The 19,105-nt window shown below is 52.2% G+C and overlaps 2 protein-coding genes across 2 annotated transcripts in view; one reads left to right on the plus strand and one right to left on the minus strand.

Moving 5' to 3' along the window:
* The window catches only part of RAB37 (RAB37, member RAS oncogene family), a 72,922-nt gene that overhangs the window by 39,611 nt on the left and 14,206 nt on the right, over positions 1-19,105 (minus strand). The window lies entirely within an intron of this gene.
* On the plus strand, positions 2,180-12,895 carry LOC142023730 (CMRF35-like molecule 1). Its single transcript, XM_075014996.1, has 7 exons — positions 2,180-2,228; positions 2,627-2,974; positions 5,395-5,488; positions 6,705-6,817; positions 10,926-10,963; positions 11,583-11,723; positions 12,800-12,895. Exons 1-7 carry the CDS (start codon positions 2,180-2,182, stop codon positions 12,893-12,895), a joined length of 879 nt encoding a protein of 292 aa, XP_074871097.1.

Here is a 19,105-nt window from a genome sequence, read left to right on the forward strand (position 1 = left end):
TCTTGCTGGGACTCAGCTGGCTGTTCATAACTTACCCTTGTTACAAAAGGTAGTTATCAACTTCTCATTCACGTGACATTCTCCATAGGGCAGTGGGACAGCATAAGGCTATGTCGACACTAAGCAAAGTAAGTCGACTACAGATATGAAAGTCAATGGCAACTGCGTAGCTAGAATCAATGTATCTGCGCTCGGCTTACTTGGCTGTCCTTACTGAAGAAGGTCAACAGGAGAGTTTCTCCCGTCAACCTCCCTTACTCCTCACATTTCATGCGGAGTGCAAGGGTTGACTGCAACCCCTGAGAGGTCGATTTGGTGCATTCCGACCAGACGCATGAAATTGAAACCCAGAAAATTGAACCCCAATCTTCCGGGCTAGTGTAGACATAGTCTAAATCTCACTTGGGCCATTTAGTCTCTTGGTAGCATCTATTTAGGAAAAGACCCAAGCCACGAAATGTGAATCCAGATTTTGTGGATCCAGGTTTGGGGTGTGTTTGTAAGATTGAATGTTTTGGTTCAGCCCTTGTACAGGCCTAGGGGCCAACTACAAAATTCAGAATTTTCTTGCTCCAGCACACACTCCAATGTTTGGGATAGGGAAGGAGCTTGTATTTGTTTGAACCCACGCCTCCTTTGAAAGGAGGCTGCATAGAAGTTGTTTTCAAATCACTACAGCTACTTTTCAAAGTCACTTATACATAATAAATATGAACGGTTCACAGCAAAGCTACAGTTTCAGGTGTGATGGCCTGGAATGAGACACAGGAAAAGCAACTCATTATCATACTTCACATCTATCTGTATGGTGTTAACTTTCTGCTCAGCAGCCCTGCACAGAGGTTAACAGTAACAGAGAAGTAGCTGTGTTAGTCTGTATCCTAACACAACAAAAAGACAGTCATGCAGCACTTTAAAGGCTAGCAAACTAATTTGTTAATTTATAAGGTGATGAGCTTTTGTGGGGCAGACCCACTTGTTCAGATCTGGAGGTAGTGGGTCTGCCCCATGAAAGCTCGTCCCCCAAGACATGAACTGGCTTATTGTCTTAGCCCCGTGGAGAGATGGGTAAATCTGCCATTCTCCCATTCTCCCATTCTCCCGCTAAAGTGATCTGTCCCAGATCCCAGAGTCAAGACAGCATCAGGATTAGAGCTCAGGAATTCCTGACTCCTTTTTCTGTGCTCTGATCCCTAGCGCCACAGTTGTAAGGGAAGTTCTATTATGTTGCCAGAAAACATGCATGTGGTATGTGGTTAACCAGCTAGTCTCAACCAAGGGTACACATACCCCTGGGGTACACGGAGCTCTTCCAGAAGCTACATTAAGTCAGTGTTTCTCAACCTGTCTATGAACAAAAAGTTTGGACTTAATTTATGTTCATCTAATTTTGTTATTGACCCTTTTCACACCACCATGAGTATGATAGCAAGTTTACTGCCTCTAGACAGAGGTGGGAAAAGTACCCAAAAAGTTACTTGAGTAAAACTACAGCTGCTTGAGGAGGAATGTACTTAGGTACAGGTCGTCGGTTTCCCTCTGGAAAACTACTTGAGTAGACGCACACACACATCACATCTTGATTGCACTCAAGTATCCAGACGTGAAAGCAGCTGCACTTTTGCTCAAGTAACTTCTTGGGTACTTTTTCTACCTCTGCCTGTCAGCAACTTCTTCCCAAACCAACCTGTTATGATTAAGTTGTTTAAACAACTGTGTTGCCAGGGTAGGAAAAAAAATCGTGTCTGAAAATTGTAGGTCCTGGGGGTGCTTTTAAAAAAAAAAAAGGTTGAGAAACACGGTATTGAACCACTCTGACATCCCAGCAACCAAAGCCAATATGCTAGAGGAACTTTCATTACAAAGCCAGTTGCCTGTCTGCCTCTTCTGTCTGCCACCTTGCTTGTGAACGGGGGTGTGTGTGTGTGTGTGTGTGTGTGGGTGTGTGTGTGTGTGTGTGAGATACAGAAGGGGGAGGTGGAGTGTGGCAGGGGAGCAAAGAGAAAAAGGAAATGCGGTTTCTGTTAAGCAAAAGGAAGCAGAAGTGTTGGGGTGAGCACAGCAGTGCTGGTTGCAAGCCTCAGAAGGAACCCTCACAGTCCCCTGGCAAAGCAGAACTTGCTTGTTGTTGCCAGTTACAGAAGCCTCGAGGCTCAGAGTAGGGGAGAAAGGGGCAGGTATGGGGCTGATGCAGCTGCCCTTCACCTGGGCGATGCTCCTCCTTCCAGGTGAGAGGCTTTTGTTCCTTCATTCTCACAGGAAGTACTGGGCCCAAATGGTCAGTCAACCAACACTGGAGTTCTCCTGCTCGCTCTCCCCTCCAAAGAGGCCGGAGAGAAATTAAGGGGGTACTTCCCATTCTCCAGCAGGGCGTTTGCTCTGAGTGACTCAGCTGTAACCTGCTCGGTAGCCTGTGGATGATCCCCCAGCAGCAACTGAGAAAAGCTGATTAGCAGGGCTTGCTGAGCTCTCTAGCATCAGCCCGCCAGGGCACAGCTCAGCCTGTGAGCAGGAGGAATGTGTCCCTTGGAGCCATCATGCTGATTGGGGGCTGGTGACTTGTGTCCCTCACTCCATTTCCTTGGGGTGTTGAGAAAGGTGTTGTGAGTTTTGCTTTATTTTTCAGGCTGTTTCTCTGCACTGGCTGCCCCTGTACTGAGAGCCCCTGGGGAGGCGAGAGGGGCCCTGGGTGGGTCGGTGTCTGTGCCGTGCCAGTACCGGGAAGGATATCAGAGGTATAAGAAGTACTGGTGCAGAGGAGCAGGTTGGAGCACATGCTCCAAAGTTGCTGAGACGGCAGGGACGGAGGCCGAGGTGAAATCAGGCAGAGTCTCCATCCGAGACAATCGCACCCTGAGCACATTCACTGTGACCATGGGGAACCTGACCCTGGAAGATGCTGGGACCTACTGGTGTGGAATTAATAAAGGTGGAAGTGATCCTCATTCCCTTGCGAACGTGACAGTTCTCCCAGGTGAGTCTCTGCTTGGATGGCAACCTGGAGCCTCCCTGTCTTTGATTGGGGTGCGTTGGTGAGACACTCAGACAGTCCCCAGCCAGCATCCTGCTCACTCACCCCTCGTGTACAGCAGGGGCCAGGTTTGAATCTGGAGGGCAAGCAGAGCCTGCAGAGGAGGGTGCTTGGAGGCCAGTGTGTGTGTGTGTGTGTGTGTGTGTGTGTGTGTGTGTGTGTGTGTGTGTGTGTGCGTGCACGCACGTGCACACAACATCCCCATACAGCCCCATACGCCCCATTCCTGCAGCAGCTCCTCGTGCTTGGAGGAGCAGGAAGCTGCTGGGGATCTCCAAGGGCCATAGCACGAGAGCAGCTGCAGTGGGCTGCAAGGCACTGATGTAACATGTTAGGGCAATCCTGCCCCTGCTGACCGGAGGCCGGAGCAGAGGGACGGGGAGGTGCAGGGGGGAGCAGGGACTCCTGGCCATAGGGGAGACGCGCAGAATGCAGGCTGGACTTGGATGGGGAGAAGCAGCAGGCCACAGCTGTGGGGGGATGGAGCAGGAAGTAGTAAGGCTTGGGGTGAGCTCAGCTGTGGGGACCTCGCTCAGCACGCCTTGCTCCATTGCCTGCATGCCCCCCAGCAGCAGGGCTAGCCCTGGCTCAGCTGCCATTGCTGGGAACAGCAGCCGCCAGCAGTGCTGCCCCTTTCTGTCGCCGTTGCCTCTTGTGGGCATCCTTCAGTCTGCATAGACTATGGAGGATGAAATAAAAGGGAAGAGCTCGGGGTGTCGCCATTTAACAGTCACACAGCGCCTGCCTGGGACAGAATCTGGGCCTGGAGCAAGGGGGAGAAGCCTGGGTGAGCTCAGGGGAAAGCCACTAAGTGGCTCAGGTTTGAGTGGCGTCTCTGCTAACGTGAGTGAATATCTGACCAAGATCTATTCTAGCAAACCAAGGAGCCCGTGGGGGCCAGTGTCTTCAACCCACAGCCTCATGGGTTTTAAATAAGGAGATGCACATCTCATAGAGCTGGAAAGGGCCATGGAGTCCGGTCCCCTGCCCTCTTGGCAGGACCAAGCACCCTTTTTTTTTTTTTTTTTAAATCTATTTGCCCCAGAGCCCTAAATGGCCCCTGCAAGAATTGAACTCACAACTAGGGGCTCAGCAGGCCAACACTCAGGCCACCAAACTACCCCTCCCAGCAGTGCTTTGAGTACAGCATAGAGGACTAGTAGCGCTGCTCTGAGGCCCTGCTCCAAAGCCTTTTGGCAGCCCGCAGGCTGTGTGTGGCTCTGTACCTGGCCCACAAGATAGTTGGTTGGCCGTTGCCTGGATCCAGGGTTGCCAGATTCCATTTTATTCCATCTGCGTGGGTTTTATTCCCTGATGGTATTACTAAACACCAGGCCCACCAGTGAGAATAGGGGGGCACAAGGGGGCAGTCTCTCTGGGGCTCGGCAATTCAAAAGGGCCCGGGGCTTTTGACCACTGTCCCCGCTAATACAGCAGCGATGGTGCCAAAGCCCCGTGCAGCACTGTGCAGGCAGCGCCGAGGGCTGCTTGTGGGAGGTTAAGCCCAGCCCTGCCCTTCCAGGGATGCAGACCCCCCTGCCCCACCTTGCCCAAAGGCCCAGCTTGGTTGTTGGCCCGACTGCGAAAGTGACGAGCGCATAAACCAGGGTGCACGAAGTAACCTGAGCACTGGCTGCCCACAACGCTGACTGTGAGGGTCATGCGCTCCCTCTGCAGCCAGTCAAAGAGCTCCAGTTTAATCGACACAGCCCGCAAATTCTAGGGACGCCAGCGCAGTCAGCAGAATCCCCTAGCCCGGGGGACCGTCTTGGTTACGACGGTCTTGCGGCCCAGTAAGATGAAGGAGCGCCGCTCCTGAGACCCACACGCCAGCCTGCGTTGCCCATCGCGGCCATAGCTTCACTCCTCTCACTTCAGTGCACATTGTGTCAAGCCCTGAGCGCAACCTTCACGCTGGAGTGCGAGGGTGCTCCCGAATATCCACCTCCTGAGGCATCCTCTCCCCATACTGCCACCGCCGTGAGCTCACCTCGCTCCTCGCCTGTATTCGGTTACAGAGCCCTGCCGTTCACGGACCGACAGTGGCTACCCCAGGCTGGTTGGGTGGTCAGCCTTTTGCAAAGCGTTTGCTAGACAGTCCAGGCCCCATCAGGCACCCCTCTGCTATCAGTCACGCTCTGCACTCATCCTCAGCGGAGAGGCCCAGAACTGAACTGGCCCTGGAAACTAAGCGGCCCATTCCCTGCTAGCAGGGCAGTGGGGGAGCATGCGGTGAAAACAGGGCTCCCTCTGCAGCGCTGGCAGGCTGGAGTCTCTCCCCTGGAAGGTGGGAATAAGAACCCTGCAGCCTGGAGACAGTAGGAACACATCAGAGCCCTGTGTTTTCTGGCTTATATTTTCAGCTGTCTCCACTACAGCAACGGTAACTACAGCATCTCTCTCCACAGCGAGCAGCACCGTAAGCCCCCCTGCAAACACAGCTGAGTACCCCCAAAGGTAAGGGCCGTCGCGCACATGTAAAAACAGATGACCAGTGCGGGGACTCTGGGGGGGCACTGATCACATGCCCCTGCCCTGCCTCCTCCTGCCCATGCCCCACCTGCAAAGTGCTTCCAGGGAGGGTGTGGCAGTTCCCCCATCCCTGGAACAGCGCAGCCTGAGAGCAGCACTGCTGTTGGGCCCCGTCACTCTGGGGGAGAGGCAGGACTGTCCTTGCATGCCCCAGAAGCAGCCTGGCACTGCCAGCGAGTGTAGGGGTGACAGCGGGGGGTGGGGGTAATGTGTCCTGCGGTGGCAGCCTTGCAACTTTGCTCTGGGGTGTGAAAAATTCACCCTTCTAGAATGCAGTTAAGCTGCCCAAAGCCTCAATATAGACATTAATCAAGCAAGGGTAAAATTCGGTCTGCTTAGCCACCAGCTCTCAGGGTGGACTGACTCCAACCAGAGAAAATCCCCGTCCAGCCTGTAGCAAGTGTCTACACAACAGTGGTACAGCTGCCGCCCAGACAGCGTCGGCAAGCCCAGAGTGTGTCATTTCTATACCAGTTCAATTAAACCGGTGCAGCTGCATGTGTGGACGTTTACATGGCTTGAAAGCTGGATTAGAGCAGTGCAGCTTGGTCAGTACATTACCAGCTCCACGCTAAACCCAGCAGCACCAGCTGGAGAAACTGATAGTGGTGCCATCCCACAGGCGCATGCAGTGGTTCATCAGCTTGAAGTTTTGAATGGATTTCAGTGAAGGTGTGCAGCTCCTGCACACAGAATACCCTTGACTGGCTAATTCTGAGCCCTGCTCCAAGGTGTCCCACCACTGCCTGAGCCAGACCTTGCAGAGGTCTCATTCTACAGCAGACAGGGGTAGGGCTTTAGGAGATGAGAAGACACGTTGGATACAGTCACTTTTTCTAACCTGACAAAATGCCAGCTGGGCTGAATTTGGACAATACCAGGTCTGGCTCTGGGAGGGCCTCTGGAGCTGGCTTGGTTGGAATGGCGATGCTCTAGGTCAGCAGCAGCTGCAGGTCCCTGGGGACAAGGTGAGCATCCCTGCAGCAGAGAGGCTCCTGGCATTGGGTGGTGTGTTGACAAACACGGGTGTGCGTGCAGAACCATTGAGCAGGGCTGTTTGGTGCCTCAACTGGATTTCCACTGCACCCTTCATGGGTAGGTGGGAAGTGCCTCAGGGACAGATTTTTCCTTTTTCTTCCAGTTCTTCCTTCACCGGGGTTGTGCTTCTGTTGCCGCTTATCCTGGTGGGCCTCGTGATATTCCTGATTGGAGCCATGCTTCTGGCAAGAGAAATGATGCTGAAGAGGAAAGAGGGTGAGAGGATGAAGGTGGGGTCTGCCTGGTCTTCTCTTTCTCTTCTTTTCCTCCCTTTTGATTCTCTCGCACATGGCGCTTACTCCCTTGGTCAATGAACATTTGCTCAAGCCATTATTTCCAAGTCAGTGATGGGCAACCAAGCCTAGTGAGTGGGCCGCATGAATGGGCCTTCTTTGTCTCACTGGGTCGCAAGATTGTTATGACCAAGGGAGTCACACAGGATAAGGTAGTTTTGCTAACTTCGCTTGTGTGCCTAGAACGTACTGGGTGTGCTGGTTGCACTGCTGTGGTTCGGAGGGAGCACACGGCTTGCACAATGTTGCCTGCAATAGCACACACCTTGTTTCACAACAAAAAAGCAGCCCAGTAGCACTTTAAAGACCAATAAAATAATTTATTAGGTGACGAGCTTTCATGGGACAGACCCACTTCTTCAGACCAGAGCCAGACCAGAACAGACTCAATATTTAAGGCACAGAGAACCAAAAACAGTAATCAAAGCTGACAAATCAGAAAATAATTATCAAGGTGAGCAAATCAGAGAGTAAAGGGGCGGGGGGGGGGGGAGTCAAGAATTAGATAAAGCCAAGTTTGTAAAAGAGCCCCTTTAATGAGCTAGAAAATTGCCATCTTGGTTCAAACCACGTGTTAATGTGTCAAATTTGAAGATAAAAGAGAGTTCAGCAGCCTCTATTTCCAAATGGCTGTGAAAGTTCCTTCTCAGTAAAATACAGACTTTCAACTTTTATTTAATTCTTGATTTCCCCCCACTCCTGCTGCCCCTCTGCTCTCTGATTTGCTCACCTTAATAATAATTTTTCTGATCTGTCTACCTTGATTACTATTTTTGGTTCTCTGTGCCTTAAATATTGCATCTGTTTTGGTACAGCTATGGTCTGAAGAAGTGGGTCTGTCCCATGAAAGCTCATCACTCAAGACATTATTTTGTTAGTCTTTAAAGTGCTACTTGACTGCTTTTTTGTTTTGATTGTATATAGACTAGCACAGCTCCCTCTCTGTTACTACACCTCATTTCATGTGCATGTCACTTCAGTAATACCCTTAGGGAAACATGAGAACAACCACACTGGGTCAGACCAAAGGTCCATCTAGCCCAGGAGCCTGTCTTCTGACAGCGGCCAATGCCAGATGCCCCAGAGGGAGTAAACAGAACAGGTGGTCATTGAGTGGTCCCTCTCCTGTCATCCATTCCAACCTCTGACTCATAGAGGCTAGGGACACCATTTCTACCCAGCCGGGCCCACAGCCATGGACGCACCTAACCTCCATGAATGTATCTACCAGGATTCAAAAAAGAACTAAAGTCCTGGACTTCACAACCTCCTCCGGCAAGGCCGACCATGCGCTGTGTGAAGAAAACCTTCCTTTGGTTGGTTTGAAACCTGCTGCCCAATAATTCCATTTGGTGACCCCAAGTTCTTTTGTTATGTGAAAAAGTAAATAACTTTTCCTTATTCACTTTTTCCCACACAAGTCATGATTTTATAGACCTCTATCAAATCCCCCCTTACTCGCCTTTTTCCCTAAGATGCGGCCTCCCAGGCTTTTTAATCTTTCCTCATATGGCACTGGCTTCAAACACCTAACCATTTCTGTTGGCTTTTCTGAACCTTTTCCAATACCAATAGACATTTCTTTCTGAGACGAGGCGACCGCATCTGCACACAATATTCAAGATGTGGGCGTATCATGGATTTATACAGAAGCAGTAAGACATGCTCTTAAAAAATGCAGCAGAAACCAGTGGGATCTGGCAAGTCTGCATGCAGTCAACTGTAAACAAAATGTCTCAAGGATCATGCGTAGAACCTGGATGGGCCAAGCAGCCAAACAAGCCCCCGGAAATCAGGAGTTTTGCATCAGTAACACATGGAGTTTCCTAAGTAGCTCGCAGGGGTTCTGTTTTCCCATTTCGGCATTCAGTGCAAGGGAGGTGGTTTAATGCTGGTGGTGGTGTAAATAACTGCAGTGAGCCAGGCTAAGCACCAGAGAGAGACACGACAGGACAGGGGTCCTAGAGTGAAGGGCTTTCGGTGTCAGGCAACACCACCCAGGCACAGGGTAGGAGCTGGGAGTCTGTGCTGTTTCTTTCATCTGATTTTGGTTTCAGTCTCTCCTGTGTTTGAATTTACCCACACTTCTTCCTTCCTGTTAGCGGCTGGAGAGATCTGGGCTCTGTCCTGGTCAACATGGGAATATTAATCCTTCCCAAGGCTTAGTCCATTCGCACTGGGGAAGCCCTTGGTTATTACAGCGATGAGCATCATGGAAACTCTAAGCAACTCCCTCCTTTTCTGATGGGTATTGAATTCCCTGCACAAACCTCCAAGAGGCCAAGCTGCCAGTTTCATGCCTCAGTACAGGCACAGTTCTAGCCCAATCAGGGAGCCTGCTTATTTTCCATGCGCGCTCTCTCTTCCTGCTTGGAGCTGCCTTGCCTCCGAGCCAGTAATTAGCCAGGGTCGGGTTTATTGCAGTTTCCAGAAATAGCAACAGCCAAGTTACCCAAGGCGCCAGCTCAGTAATTAGGTCAAGAAAGAGGAAGCTGGGCTGGGGGGCCGGGGAGAGGAGGGGAAGAGGGAAGGTTGTGCTAAACCTATTGGACAGACACCGTAATGCACTTCAGCAAGAGAGGAGGCTACCAGCTTCCCTGCCGTATGGGGACAACCCCCATTCCCTGGATCCGTGCAGCCGACTGCACCCCCCAGGCTAGACTTTGCCCTCTGGCTACAGAGATTTAAAGCGAGCCAATGGCAGCCGGCCACCTGCTTCTCCCAGGAGGTTGCAGTGCTCCAGGTTGGGCCCGGATGCTGGCGGAGGAGATTTGGCCGAGTGGCTTTGCCCTCGCTTCATTTGTGTTTGTGGATCGTGGCTTGCTAATGCCCAGTGCCACAGACGTAGGCCATCCCTAGGGGTTGTGATGCTCTGGACAAACTCCTGTGCTCCCGGCTCCGCCCAGCCCCTTGCCACCTTTGCTCCACCCCCTGCCCCAGGCTCCACCCCTTCCCACCTCTGCTCTGCCCCCTCCAACTCCTGCCCCGGGCCCAGCCCTGCTCCGCCTCCCCCCTTTCATCCCTTCCCTGCAGTCCCCTCCCCAACAGATGTGACTAGGAGGAACACTGGGGGCCCTGGTATGGGGCAGGGGCAGGGGTCGGTCCCCACAGCGGGGGAGCCCCAGAAAGCAGAACGATCCAGCAATCTGTGCCACTCTGACTTGCTCTGCTTCACTGGGACAATGGGAAGCGAAGTGCCGGGGCCCAGCTTCTTCCCTGAGCCCTGCCGCTTTGCTCTGCTTCCTGCAACCACAGTGAATACAGGGGGCCCCCCAAGCTGCCCTGCCAGACCAGACCCCCAGGATTCCCCCTGGCCAGCCTGGGCCCCAGGGCTAAGTCCAATATAGGGGACCGTCCCATCCATAGGATGATTGAGATGGCCCCCGGGACCCCCTAAGCAGCTGGCTCATACCCTATTATGGACAGAACAGCTGTGCATGGAGGGCCTCAGAGCTCCTTCCTCTTCCCTGCCTCCAGCCGCTCCCTGGACACGCTGCTAGTGCACACCAGAGAATCACGGCCAGAGCACAATTGCCATCTGCTTGTGGGTGGGGGAACCGGGTGCAAAACTGGTGCTAATTCCACCTGGGAAAGCTGAGGGTGGTTCAGAAGCTCCAGGGGAGCAGGCAGTGGGTCTTGCCGGCAGGATGCGCCTCAGCCCCAGGGGCAGCAGAACCAGAGGAGACCCATCTCTCTCCCCTTGAAGGACAGGAGGAGGGTCTGGCTGCATCTGGGTGTTCCTCACCAGTTCTAGTTGCATGTTTGTGCCTCATTCCAAGCCACTGCCCACAGCCAGCACCAGAGCCAGGCTGCAGCTGTCTGCCAGCTCAGAACAAACAGCCATTGAGAAGAGACCAACATAGCACGGCTAGTGGCCAAGGGCTGAACACGTCCGTGTTTTACCCCCACTTCTGGAGGGGCTGGAGGAACCCACCCCCCTCCCCGGGCCCAGCCTCATCTCTCCTTTCCCGTAAAGTGTCTCTTTCAGCAGCCCAACGTCAGCAGCGTAATGAGTGTCTGTTACCTTTCAGCTGCTGGAGCCAGTGGGACGAGCCCAGGAGTGAATGAGGTAAGAGAAGGGAAGGGTTGTTCTGCTTGGTACAAGGGGGTCGTTGTCCAGCCCCATGGCTGGCTTTAACAGCCCAGGTCCAGTCTGGGTAAGTGGGCACTAAATGCTGTTATTCATCCCTTGGAGCTAGAATAAGAGAGGACCCCACGGCGAGTGGCAAGCTGAATCCTGGGGAGGGATGCTGGCCATAGTAAGAGGCCCCCAGCCATGATTTTGTGTCAGAAGAGAGGTGATCTGGTGGATAAGGCACCTGACAGAGTCAGGATTTCCAGATCTGCCAATCACCGTGGGACCTTGTATAAGTCACCGGCTCTGTGCCTCAGTTTCCAGTCTGTAAAATGGACAGAACATTGTTTCCCTTTGCAAGGGGCTTGAAGATCCCTGGCTGAGAAGTACTGAGTCAGTGTAGGAGCACTGCTGGAGGGTGCAATGAGACTGGCACTAGGGGTGTGGGAAATCAGAGGGGAGGAAAAGCTCACAGGACAGATAACTCTGGTAGGCAGGGCCCTGGGACCATCCCAGAAATGGTAGAAGCCTGGAAGGCCCCACTGCTGGCTGCTGTAGGGGCCGAGCACTCCAGCTCTGGGACCCCAACCCACAATATGTTTATTCTTTCCAGGCTGCTGCCAGCACCAGCACCGAAGCTGATGTCTGCTACACAACTGTGAAACCAAAGCCTAGAAAATCCCTCACCACAGCTCCACCATCCCACTCTGCGCAGGCCGAGCACAGCCCGGAAACGGTGGAATATTCAGCTGTAGTAAGGAATCGCATTCGGCTCTAAAATGCAGAGATGTTGGAATAGATTCTTCTGGGCCCTTTCATTCTTGCACTGAGGTTGTCCAGGCCATGCTGAATCATGAACAAGAGTATTTATCAGCAATTTCATGTCTGCTTTTGTACAGTAAACTTTTTCACATCCAGCATTCTGTCAGCCGCAACTCTCAAATAAGCAGCGTTTCCATCATCAGTAAATCTTAGTTACATTTTCCATAAGTGCAATCCAGTGAAAGTAAACACAAATAAATACAGTGAATACGGCATACGTTCATGGGATGCAATGCTTCTCTGCATACATTTGTTTGTTTCATAGTATCTAATCTTGGTTTTTCCTTTAGCGTTGTGCTTTGCTAGGTGTTCCTCTCTATTACCCAGAACATTTGACTATCTGGCAGCTTCCCAGTCCTGAGGGTGCTGGATTTGAAAAAGAGTTTACTGTACATTGGAAAAAAAAAGAAAAAAAGGCCTCTTTGCGAATGAATCCTGTTGTTTTCATGAGCAGAGAGATGTCCTGTGGCGCAATGAAGACTAAGGCATTGATTTGGCCATATGCTTTTCGTGAGCAGACTACTGCGATTGTCCACCAGATAATTAGCAGGGAGAGGTGTTCTGGAAAGGCTCTAGTGCATTTCTGGAGGCTTTAGGAAAGCTCAGTCTCTATCAGATCTGGAGATATTTCCCCCTCGCACTCAGATTGGCAGCCAAAGTCTAGGAGGAGAGAGGGCCAGTTTTGTTTTGTTCCTGTTTGCGTGCACAAAATTTGCCTGCAGCTGGTTAACCGCATGGGCTGGCTGGGGAACTGCAACAGGCAGCTGGGAGGCAAATGCGAGACGTTAAATGCAAATATATGCTGCCATCTCCTGCGACTTGCTCCAGGGGCACTTCACCGGCTCACCCACTGGGGTTGAGTTCACATGCTGCAGTACCAGTTCTTAGAGGGGAGCTCCGCAGCACGCTGAAAAAGCGGCACACGCAAGGCCTTAAGGAAAGGGCACTGTGCATCTGTTCTCATCGCTGTCTCGCTCTCCCTGATCAAGGCTGTTTTTAACATTGCAGGCTCCAGGAAGGCCAGCTATTTCTTCCGCCACACTGGAGTATCCAGCTGTGGACGAGCAGCCAGTCTATTCCAATGTGGACAGGCCATTGGACTGAAACCCCCTGCGTAGCCCTCTGGAACCAATGGAGTACTATGAGCTGAAAAAGTAGGCGGGTCCCTCTGGAACAGTTCCCTCCTCCAGTGACTCTCTCACCCTGGGGTCATTCTGTTCCTTGCAACCTGGCTCCAAGAAGTCACGATCACCAAAAATAAGCTGGAGGATACTCAGCAAATGCCAGTGGGAATCAATCAAAGCTTTGTTATTCCAGCCTGTTACACCAACAAACCTAGGTTGCCGGCACCAGGGATTGAACCTGGAATCGTAGGGGCTAAAGCCCTGGGCTGTACCGCACAAGCTAAAGTCCAGCTGGTTCTCAGCCAAGACTGCAGAGCAGAGACTCCACTCACCCTGGCATGCAGGCTCAGTATCTCTGGGGATTGCAGGGGCTTGGGGCAGAGTGCCGGTTGAATACCAGTTCCCAAAGAATTAGAATACAATGAAAAGAAATAGAATGTAGTAAACAGGTCCTCACCAGTCCCGGGGCAGCAATGCAGAATGGCTGGTTTCTTGTATACACCTAAGGGCTTCAGCTAAAGTTTCCTGTGCAGAAGATTCTCTTATGATATTCCATGGCACTTTGGGCAGCTCGTGGTATCCCTCGTGGTAGAGTCAGTCTCGCTCCCGGGCCCCAGCCCCTTGTTCAGCTCACGTCCTGTGGGTAATCCGAGTCCTGCGGCATGGGCCCCACTTGCCCTAGCCACAGTTTGGACTTCTGTCCCTTGGCAGAAGGGGGGCTGGGGTAGGGACCCCCGGTCTGCCTGGGTTGGATAAGCCATGCTGCATGTGGTCCCTGGCGGAGGGGAGCCCAAGTGCTTCCTGTGGGAACTCATCACCTCCCCTGCTGCCTGGCTGTGCTGGTGGGGTCTCTACACTTCGAGCTATGGCACTCAGGTAAGCCTGTAGAGGAGATTTGTTCTTTCGCTGGGTACCTGACCTAGGTGCCACTACACAGAGCAGCAACCCGGCGTGGGGACACTGGCATTCTTCTCCTCGGCTTTCTAGCTCACTCCACGTCGTCACCTCACTCCCACTTCCCCATCTGCCCCTCTCCCCTTCTCCCGCCAGGAAGGGATTTTTCAACAGCCCCAGCTGGCTCCAACTGCCCCTTCTCAGCTGCTTCCCCAGGTCAGGACTCCACACTGCCCTGAAGTACCCCTCTGCTCAGCAGCCAGGCTGCCTCTGCTCATGTAGCGTGGCCTCGCTCCCCTTCTGAACCAACCCTCTGGCCTGCCCCTGTCACGCCCCCCACACCACTGAAAACACACAGCATGAAAACTAGACTGAACATGACTCCATCTTTCTTCGGGGAGAGAGAGGTTACTTCAGGACCTGGCAGTGCTTGGGGTCATCATTATCACCATCATAAGAACATAAGAACGGCCATTACTGGGTGAGACCAAAGGCCCATCTATCCCAGAGTCCTGTCTGCCGACTGTGGCCAGTGCCAGGTGCCCCAGTGGGGGTGGACCGAAGACAATGATCAAGAAACTTGTCTCCTGCCATCCATCTCCTGCCTCTGACAAACAGAGGCCAGGGACACCATTCCTAACCCCTGGCAAACAGCCTTTTATGGACCTAACCTCCATGAATTTATCTAGCTCTCCTTTGAACTCTCTCATAGCCCTGGCCTTCACAACGTCCTCTGGCAAGGAGTTCCACAGGTTGACTGTGCGCTGGGTGAAAAAGAACTTTCTTTTCTTAGTTTTAAATCTGCTGCCCATTGATTTTGTTGGGTGTCCTGTGGTTCTTATATTATGGGAACAAGTAAATATTTTTTCTTTATTCACCCTCTCCACACTGCTCATGATTTTATCCACTTCTATCATATCGCCCCTCAGTCTCCTCTTTTCTAAACTGAAAAGTCCCAGTCTCTTTAACTTTTCTGCTATGGGCCCTTTTCCAAACCCCTCATCATTTTAGTTGCCCTTTTCATCAGTTCTCATTGTAGCTGCAGTGGGTGTCGGCGCCAGGCTCAACCTGGGGATAAGCTTGCTGACTTGTCTTCTGTCTGTTTTGCACCTGACTAGAGCATAAAAGTGCAGCTACCTCACCTTCCCACCCCACCTCTCCTGTCCCTTCCTTTCCACACAGCACCGAAAGGCTGCTGCTAGCCATTTTCTGCTGTGAATTGTGGCAGAAATAAGGGAGGGGGCTATGATTCCCCCACCGGTGTTCCCTCTAATGTTTTCCATCCACGTGCAGAATAAATTTTGTCACGTGCACCAAAGCAAGTGCAGATGTGCACCACCCAGAAAAACAGGTTGCCCACTGTAAGCCCTCTACAGATCAGCTGGGCAGCACCTGAATGGCTGCCCCAGTGCTCAGCTTACAGGGAACACGGCTCCCCACGATCCCTCAATGTGTAGCCTCAGGAGGTCATGGTGCCAGGTACCGGGAGATGCAGGTCTGTCATCGGGGCCCAGCCAGGCCTGGACGGGAGAAAAACAGGCATGGAGTGGTGGGGCAGGCAGTCACCACCTCTGTGTGAAAGAGGGGAAGGTGAGTGGGTGGGTCACCTCTCCTCATGTGAACCCTAAAGCCTTACAGCAAAGAAAGGAAATAAAAGAGAAGCAGTATTTGTATTTAACAGGAGCTCAGCCAACGATGTTCATCTGAACCTTTGTACTGCATAGTTCTGACTGACTGGTGTTGGACTTGCTTGAATCCAGTGCTTCAGACGGGTGCCCTGTGTTCAGCACAGGAAAAACTGGTCATCCTTCACGTTGCTAGACTGAAGGGTTGCACTGGAGATAGCAGAAATGCTGGTTACTAGAGCTTACTGGTTGCCAAAGGGCTGGCTAGTGCAGCTTTCGCTGTACTGGGAACTAGAAGAGCATAACTAGCACTGTCTAATGTAGCTGAACGCAACGTGGGGAAAGGGAGCTCTCTCTGGAGAGACAGAAGCAATTCCTCAGTCTTATTTACATGCACTTATTTGCACTCGTTCCTACAAGTTAACTGGGAGAGAGGAAAATATGATTCTGCAGAGACGGGTCCAAGACACATAGTTCTGCTCTAGTTTCTAAATCCGGGGAGAGAGGCTGGGTCTGGGTTACAGATCTAGGGGTCAGGCTCAGGGTTCCCTGTAAGCTGAGTACTTGGGCAGCTGCCCAGAGAGATTCAGATGCTGTCCAGCTGATTATCAGAGTGCCCACAGCTGGCAGTGGGTGTTTCCATTGGTGGTGTACATCTGCACATGCTTTGGTGCGCATAACAAAATTTATTCCACCTGTGGATGGAAAAAATGAGAGAGAACAGAGATCAGGGTGGTGGGAACACCTTCATCCACCTCTTCCGAGACAGTGAAGCAGCTGCGCTTGCCAGTTGCTCAGAAAGATAAGGCAGCACTGTGGAAAGACATGGAATGGGGGCAGCTGGCGTTGGGGAGCAATCAGACAGGCACATTTACCCCCCTCTCCAAAAGCAGCAGGAGCTTTGATTGGGATGGGACTGCAGTGGAAGAAAGGAGAAAGACCTCAGCCTCAATGCAACATGGAAAGGGCCCGGCAGGGTCAGCGGGGAGAAGGCAGCAGCCTTGGGAGGGGCAGGTTAGTAACATCAGATGAGACAGAGAGGAAGAGGGGAGTATTTTCATCCCCCCAGTTATGTTGCTACGTGGGCAGTGGCACCATGGGAGAGGGAACGACTGATCTTTGCTTGTACAGAATATACCCTGCCAGCTTCCTGATGCAGGTTCTAGTTCACTACTATGATACCTCTAAGAGCTGGTAAGAGGTTCAGCTAGGAAGCTGGCTGACTTCCGAGCAGTCTCCCTCCTTTGCCTGTAGCTCCCACAGCCAAGCTCCCAGGTCACCAGAGGTGTCTGCCTGTCACTTACAGAAGAGCAATCAGTAGCAAAAAACCTGGAGGACAATGACGCAGGCTGAGCTTCTATCACATGGTACCCTCAGAGCAAAGCTGGCTGCCTGTCCACTTCAACCAAACACAAGCTGCTGGGCTCAGTGCAGGGGTAACTGGATGACAGGGGAGACACAACTGATCAGGCCTGGTGATCTAATGGTCCCTTCTGGCCTTAAACTCTATGACCTTCAGCTTTTGGAGACGTACCACAGGATCATCTCATTTCTCCAGGAGGGTGGTGAAGCAGTGGAATGTGTTACCTGGAGAGGTGGTGGAATCTCCATCCTTAGAGGTTTTTAAGTCCCAGCTTGACAAAGTCCTCACTGGGATGATTTAGTTAAGTTGGTCCTGCTTTGGGCAGGGGGCTGCACTTGATGACCTCCTGAGGTCCCTTCCTGCCCCAGGATTCTCGGACTCTAAGATGATTCTATGACCTGACTCTGTATCCACTGAAGTGAATGGGTGTTTTTCCACTGACCTCAAAATGGCTTTGGACCTGGCTCTTGCACAGGAGCCCAGCAGCCTAGAAACAGATCATGCTTTTAATGAAATCTCTCTGTTCAGGAACCAGTTGTCTGTATGGCTACAGAGGGCAGGACTGCAGCCTTGAGATAAACCACATGGCTTTGCCATGACCACATCCTGCAGGGCCCATCACCTCAGCCTGAGCTGTGTCAGCCCACAAGAGAAAGCTGAAGAAGCCGGCGGTGCTGGATTTTCTCAGGGCTTTTGCTTTAGCTAGGTAGGTCATGGCATTACAGGAGGTGACCCACACTCTGCTAGCTGGGGACAGAGTTTCACGCTGCTGGGTGGATGGCCACAGCTGCCAAGCAACGTGTGGAATTCACTCACTGGAGACGAACGTTCTCCAGGGTGGAGGGGGAACTGAGGCATGCTGCACTCCAAGGCTGGGAGTAAGTATAGCGCTTGGAGGGTGCCAGGCTGGAAGCAGCAGCCTGCTCCAAGGACAGCACCCTAAGGCCTGTTCCCAGCTTGGCAACTAGCCCTCTGTCTTATCTTGGACAAGCCCCTTCACCCCTTTGGATCTCACTTTCCTCAGGGTGAAGGATGGTGGGTACCGTGAGATCTATGGCGCAAGCAAGGCATGTACAAAAGGTAGTGCTATCTCCAGGGGTGGTTTGAGCCAGGCAAACCGAGCATGTATTGAATTACAGCAAAGCACCTCGACATGGTCCCCCAGCCACCTCCTGCTGCTCCAGTCCTGAGCTCTCCTACCCCCATTCCAGCAAAGGTCTCACCCTTTTTCAGAGCCTGCCTTCCTAATCCCAAGCCCCTCAACAGCAATTAGATTAGACTCAGACATCCACTGGAGTCTTCCCATAGAAATCAATAGGCTTCGGAGGAGGCCCTAAACGAGGTAATATTTCATATGGTGTCCCCAGCACTGAAAAGGCTGGTGCAGGCACACAATGCGTAAAGCTGTTATCAGTTATTAATGGGACTAACCTTCCTGCGCACAACGCCATCTTCACAACGGACTACATCACCGTATTCACAATTCCTTCATCCTGTGGAGGGAGCTATATTTGCAAGTCCCTGTGACAGAAAGTTCCTGCTGCCCTTCATTTCCCCACTTCCTCGCCCCGAAAATCATTCATTAGCCCTCACGCTGCACTGGTGAGGCAGGCGCGACAGAGAGGTTAAGTGACTTCCCCATGGCACAGAGGGAGTCAGTGTCAGAGCCAGGCTTAGCATTCAGGATTCCTGTATCAGGGACAACACCTCTCTTTCTTTACGGTCGGGGGGGAGGGGGAATCAGGCTGCAGGCTGTAGCCTCCTAAACACAGAAAGCACCAGAACCCCCCACATTTCTCAAGCCCAGCAAGCCCCTGGGCCAAGTTCCCATACTACCCAGGAACAGTGAACGCCAGGCCACTGACCACCGAGGGATTCAGACTATGACCCAGGCATGACTCTCCTGGAGCGTGAAGAGGCCAGGCATGATCCTAAGCTGTGTGCAGTGCAGTTCTCTCTAAGCCAGAAGACAGGCAGCAGAGCAATGGATTTAGGCACCTGCTTTCTGGGTGTAACAAAGTCTGTTCCCTTGGAGAAAACTTTCAGCTCTAGGGAGCAGTGTCTATGGAATCCTAGGGCTGGAAGAGACCCCAGGAGGTCACCAAGTCCAGCCACCTGCCTAAAGCAGGATCATCCCTAACTAGATCATCCCAGCCAGGACCCTCAAAGCCTGGACTTAAAAACCTCTAGAGTTCCCTTTTCTGCACTCACTTTAAAAGCGAAATCCTCATTAATCCAAGAACCTTGGTGGACACTGGTGCATGAGAAGATCTAAGTCTTTTCCTGCAGCTGAGCCATGCCCGAGGTA

This window comes from Carettochelys insculpta, chromosome 20, assembly GCF_033958435.1.
Source record: "Carettochelys insculpta isolate YL-2023 chromosome 20, ASM3395843v1, whole genome shotgun sequence".
Taxonomy (NCBI): Eukaryota; Metazoa; Chordata; order Testudines; family Carettochelyidae; genus Carettochelys; species Carettochelys insculpta.

What these genes read in the sequence shown, in the direction of transcription:
- LOC142023730 (XM_075014996.1), top strand. Translation starts at nt 2,180, where the DNA reads ATGGGGCTGATGCAGCTGCCCTTCACCTGGGCGATGCTCCTCCTTCCA. An exon ending in ACAGCTGAGTACCCCCAAAG is followed by an intron (nt 5,489 to 6,704) that starts GTAAGGGCCGTC and finishes TTTTTCTTCCAG; the next exon opens with TTCTTCCTTCACCGGGGTTG. An exon ending in GATGCTGAAGAGGAAAGAGG is followed by an intron (nt 6,818 to 10,925) that starts GTGAGAGGATGA and finishes GTTACCTTTCAG; the next exon opens with CTGCTGGAGCCAGTGGGACG.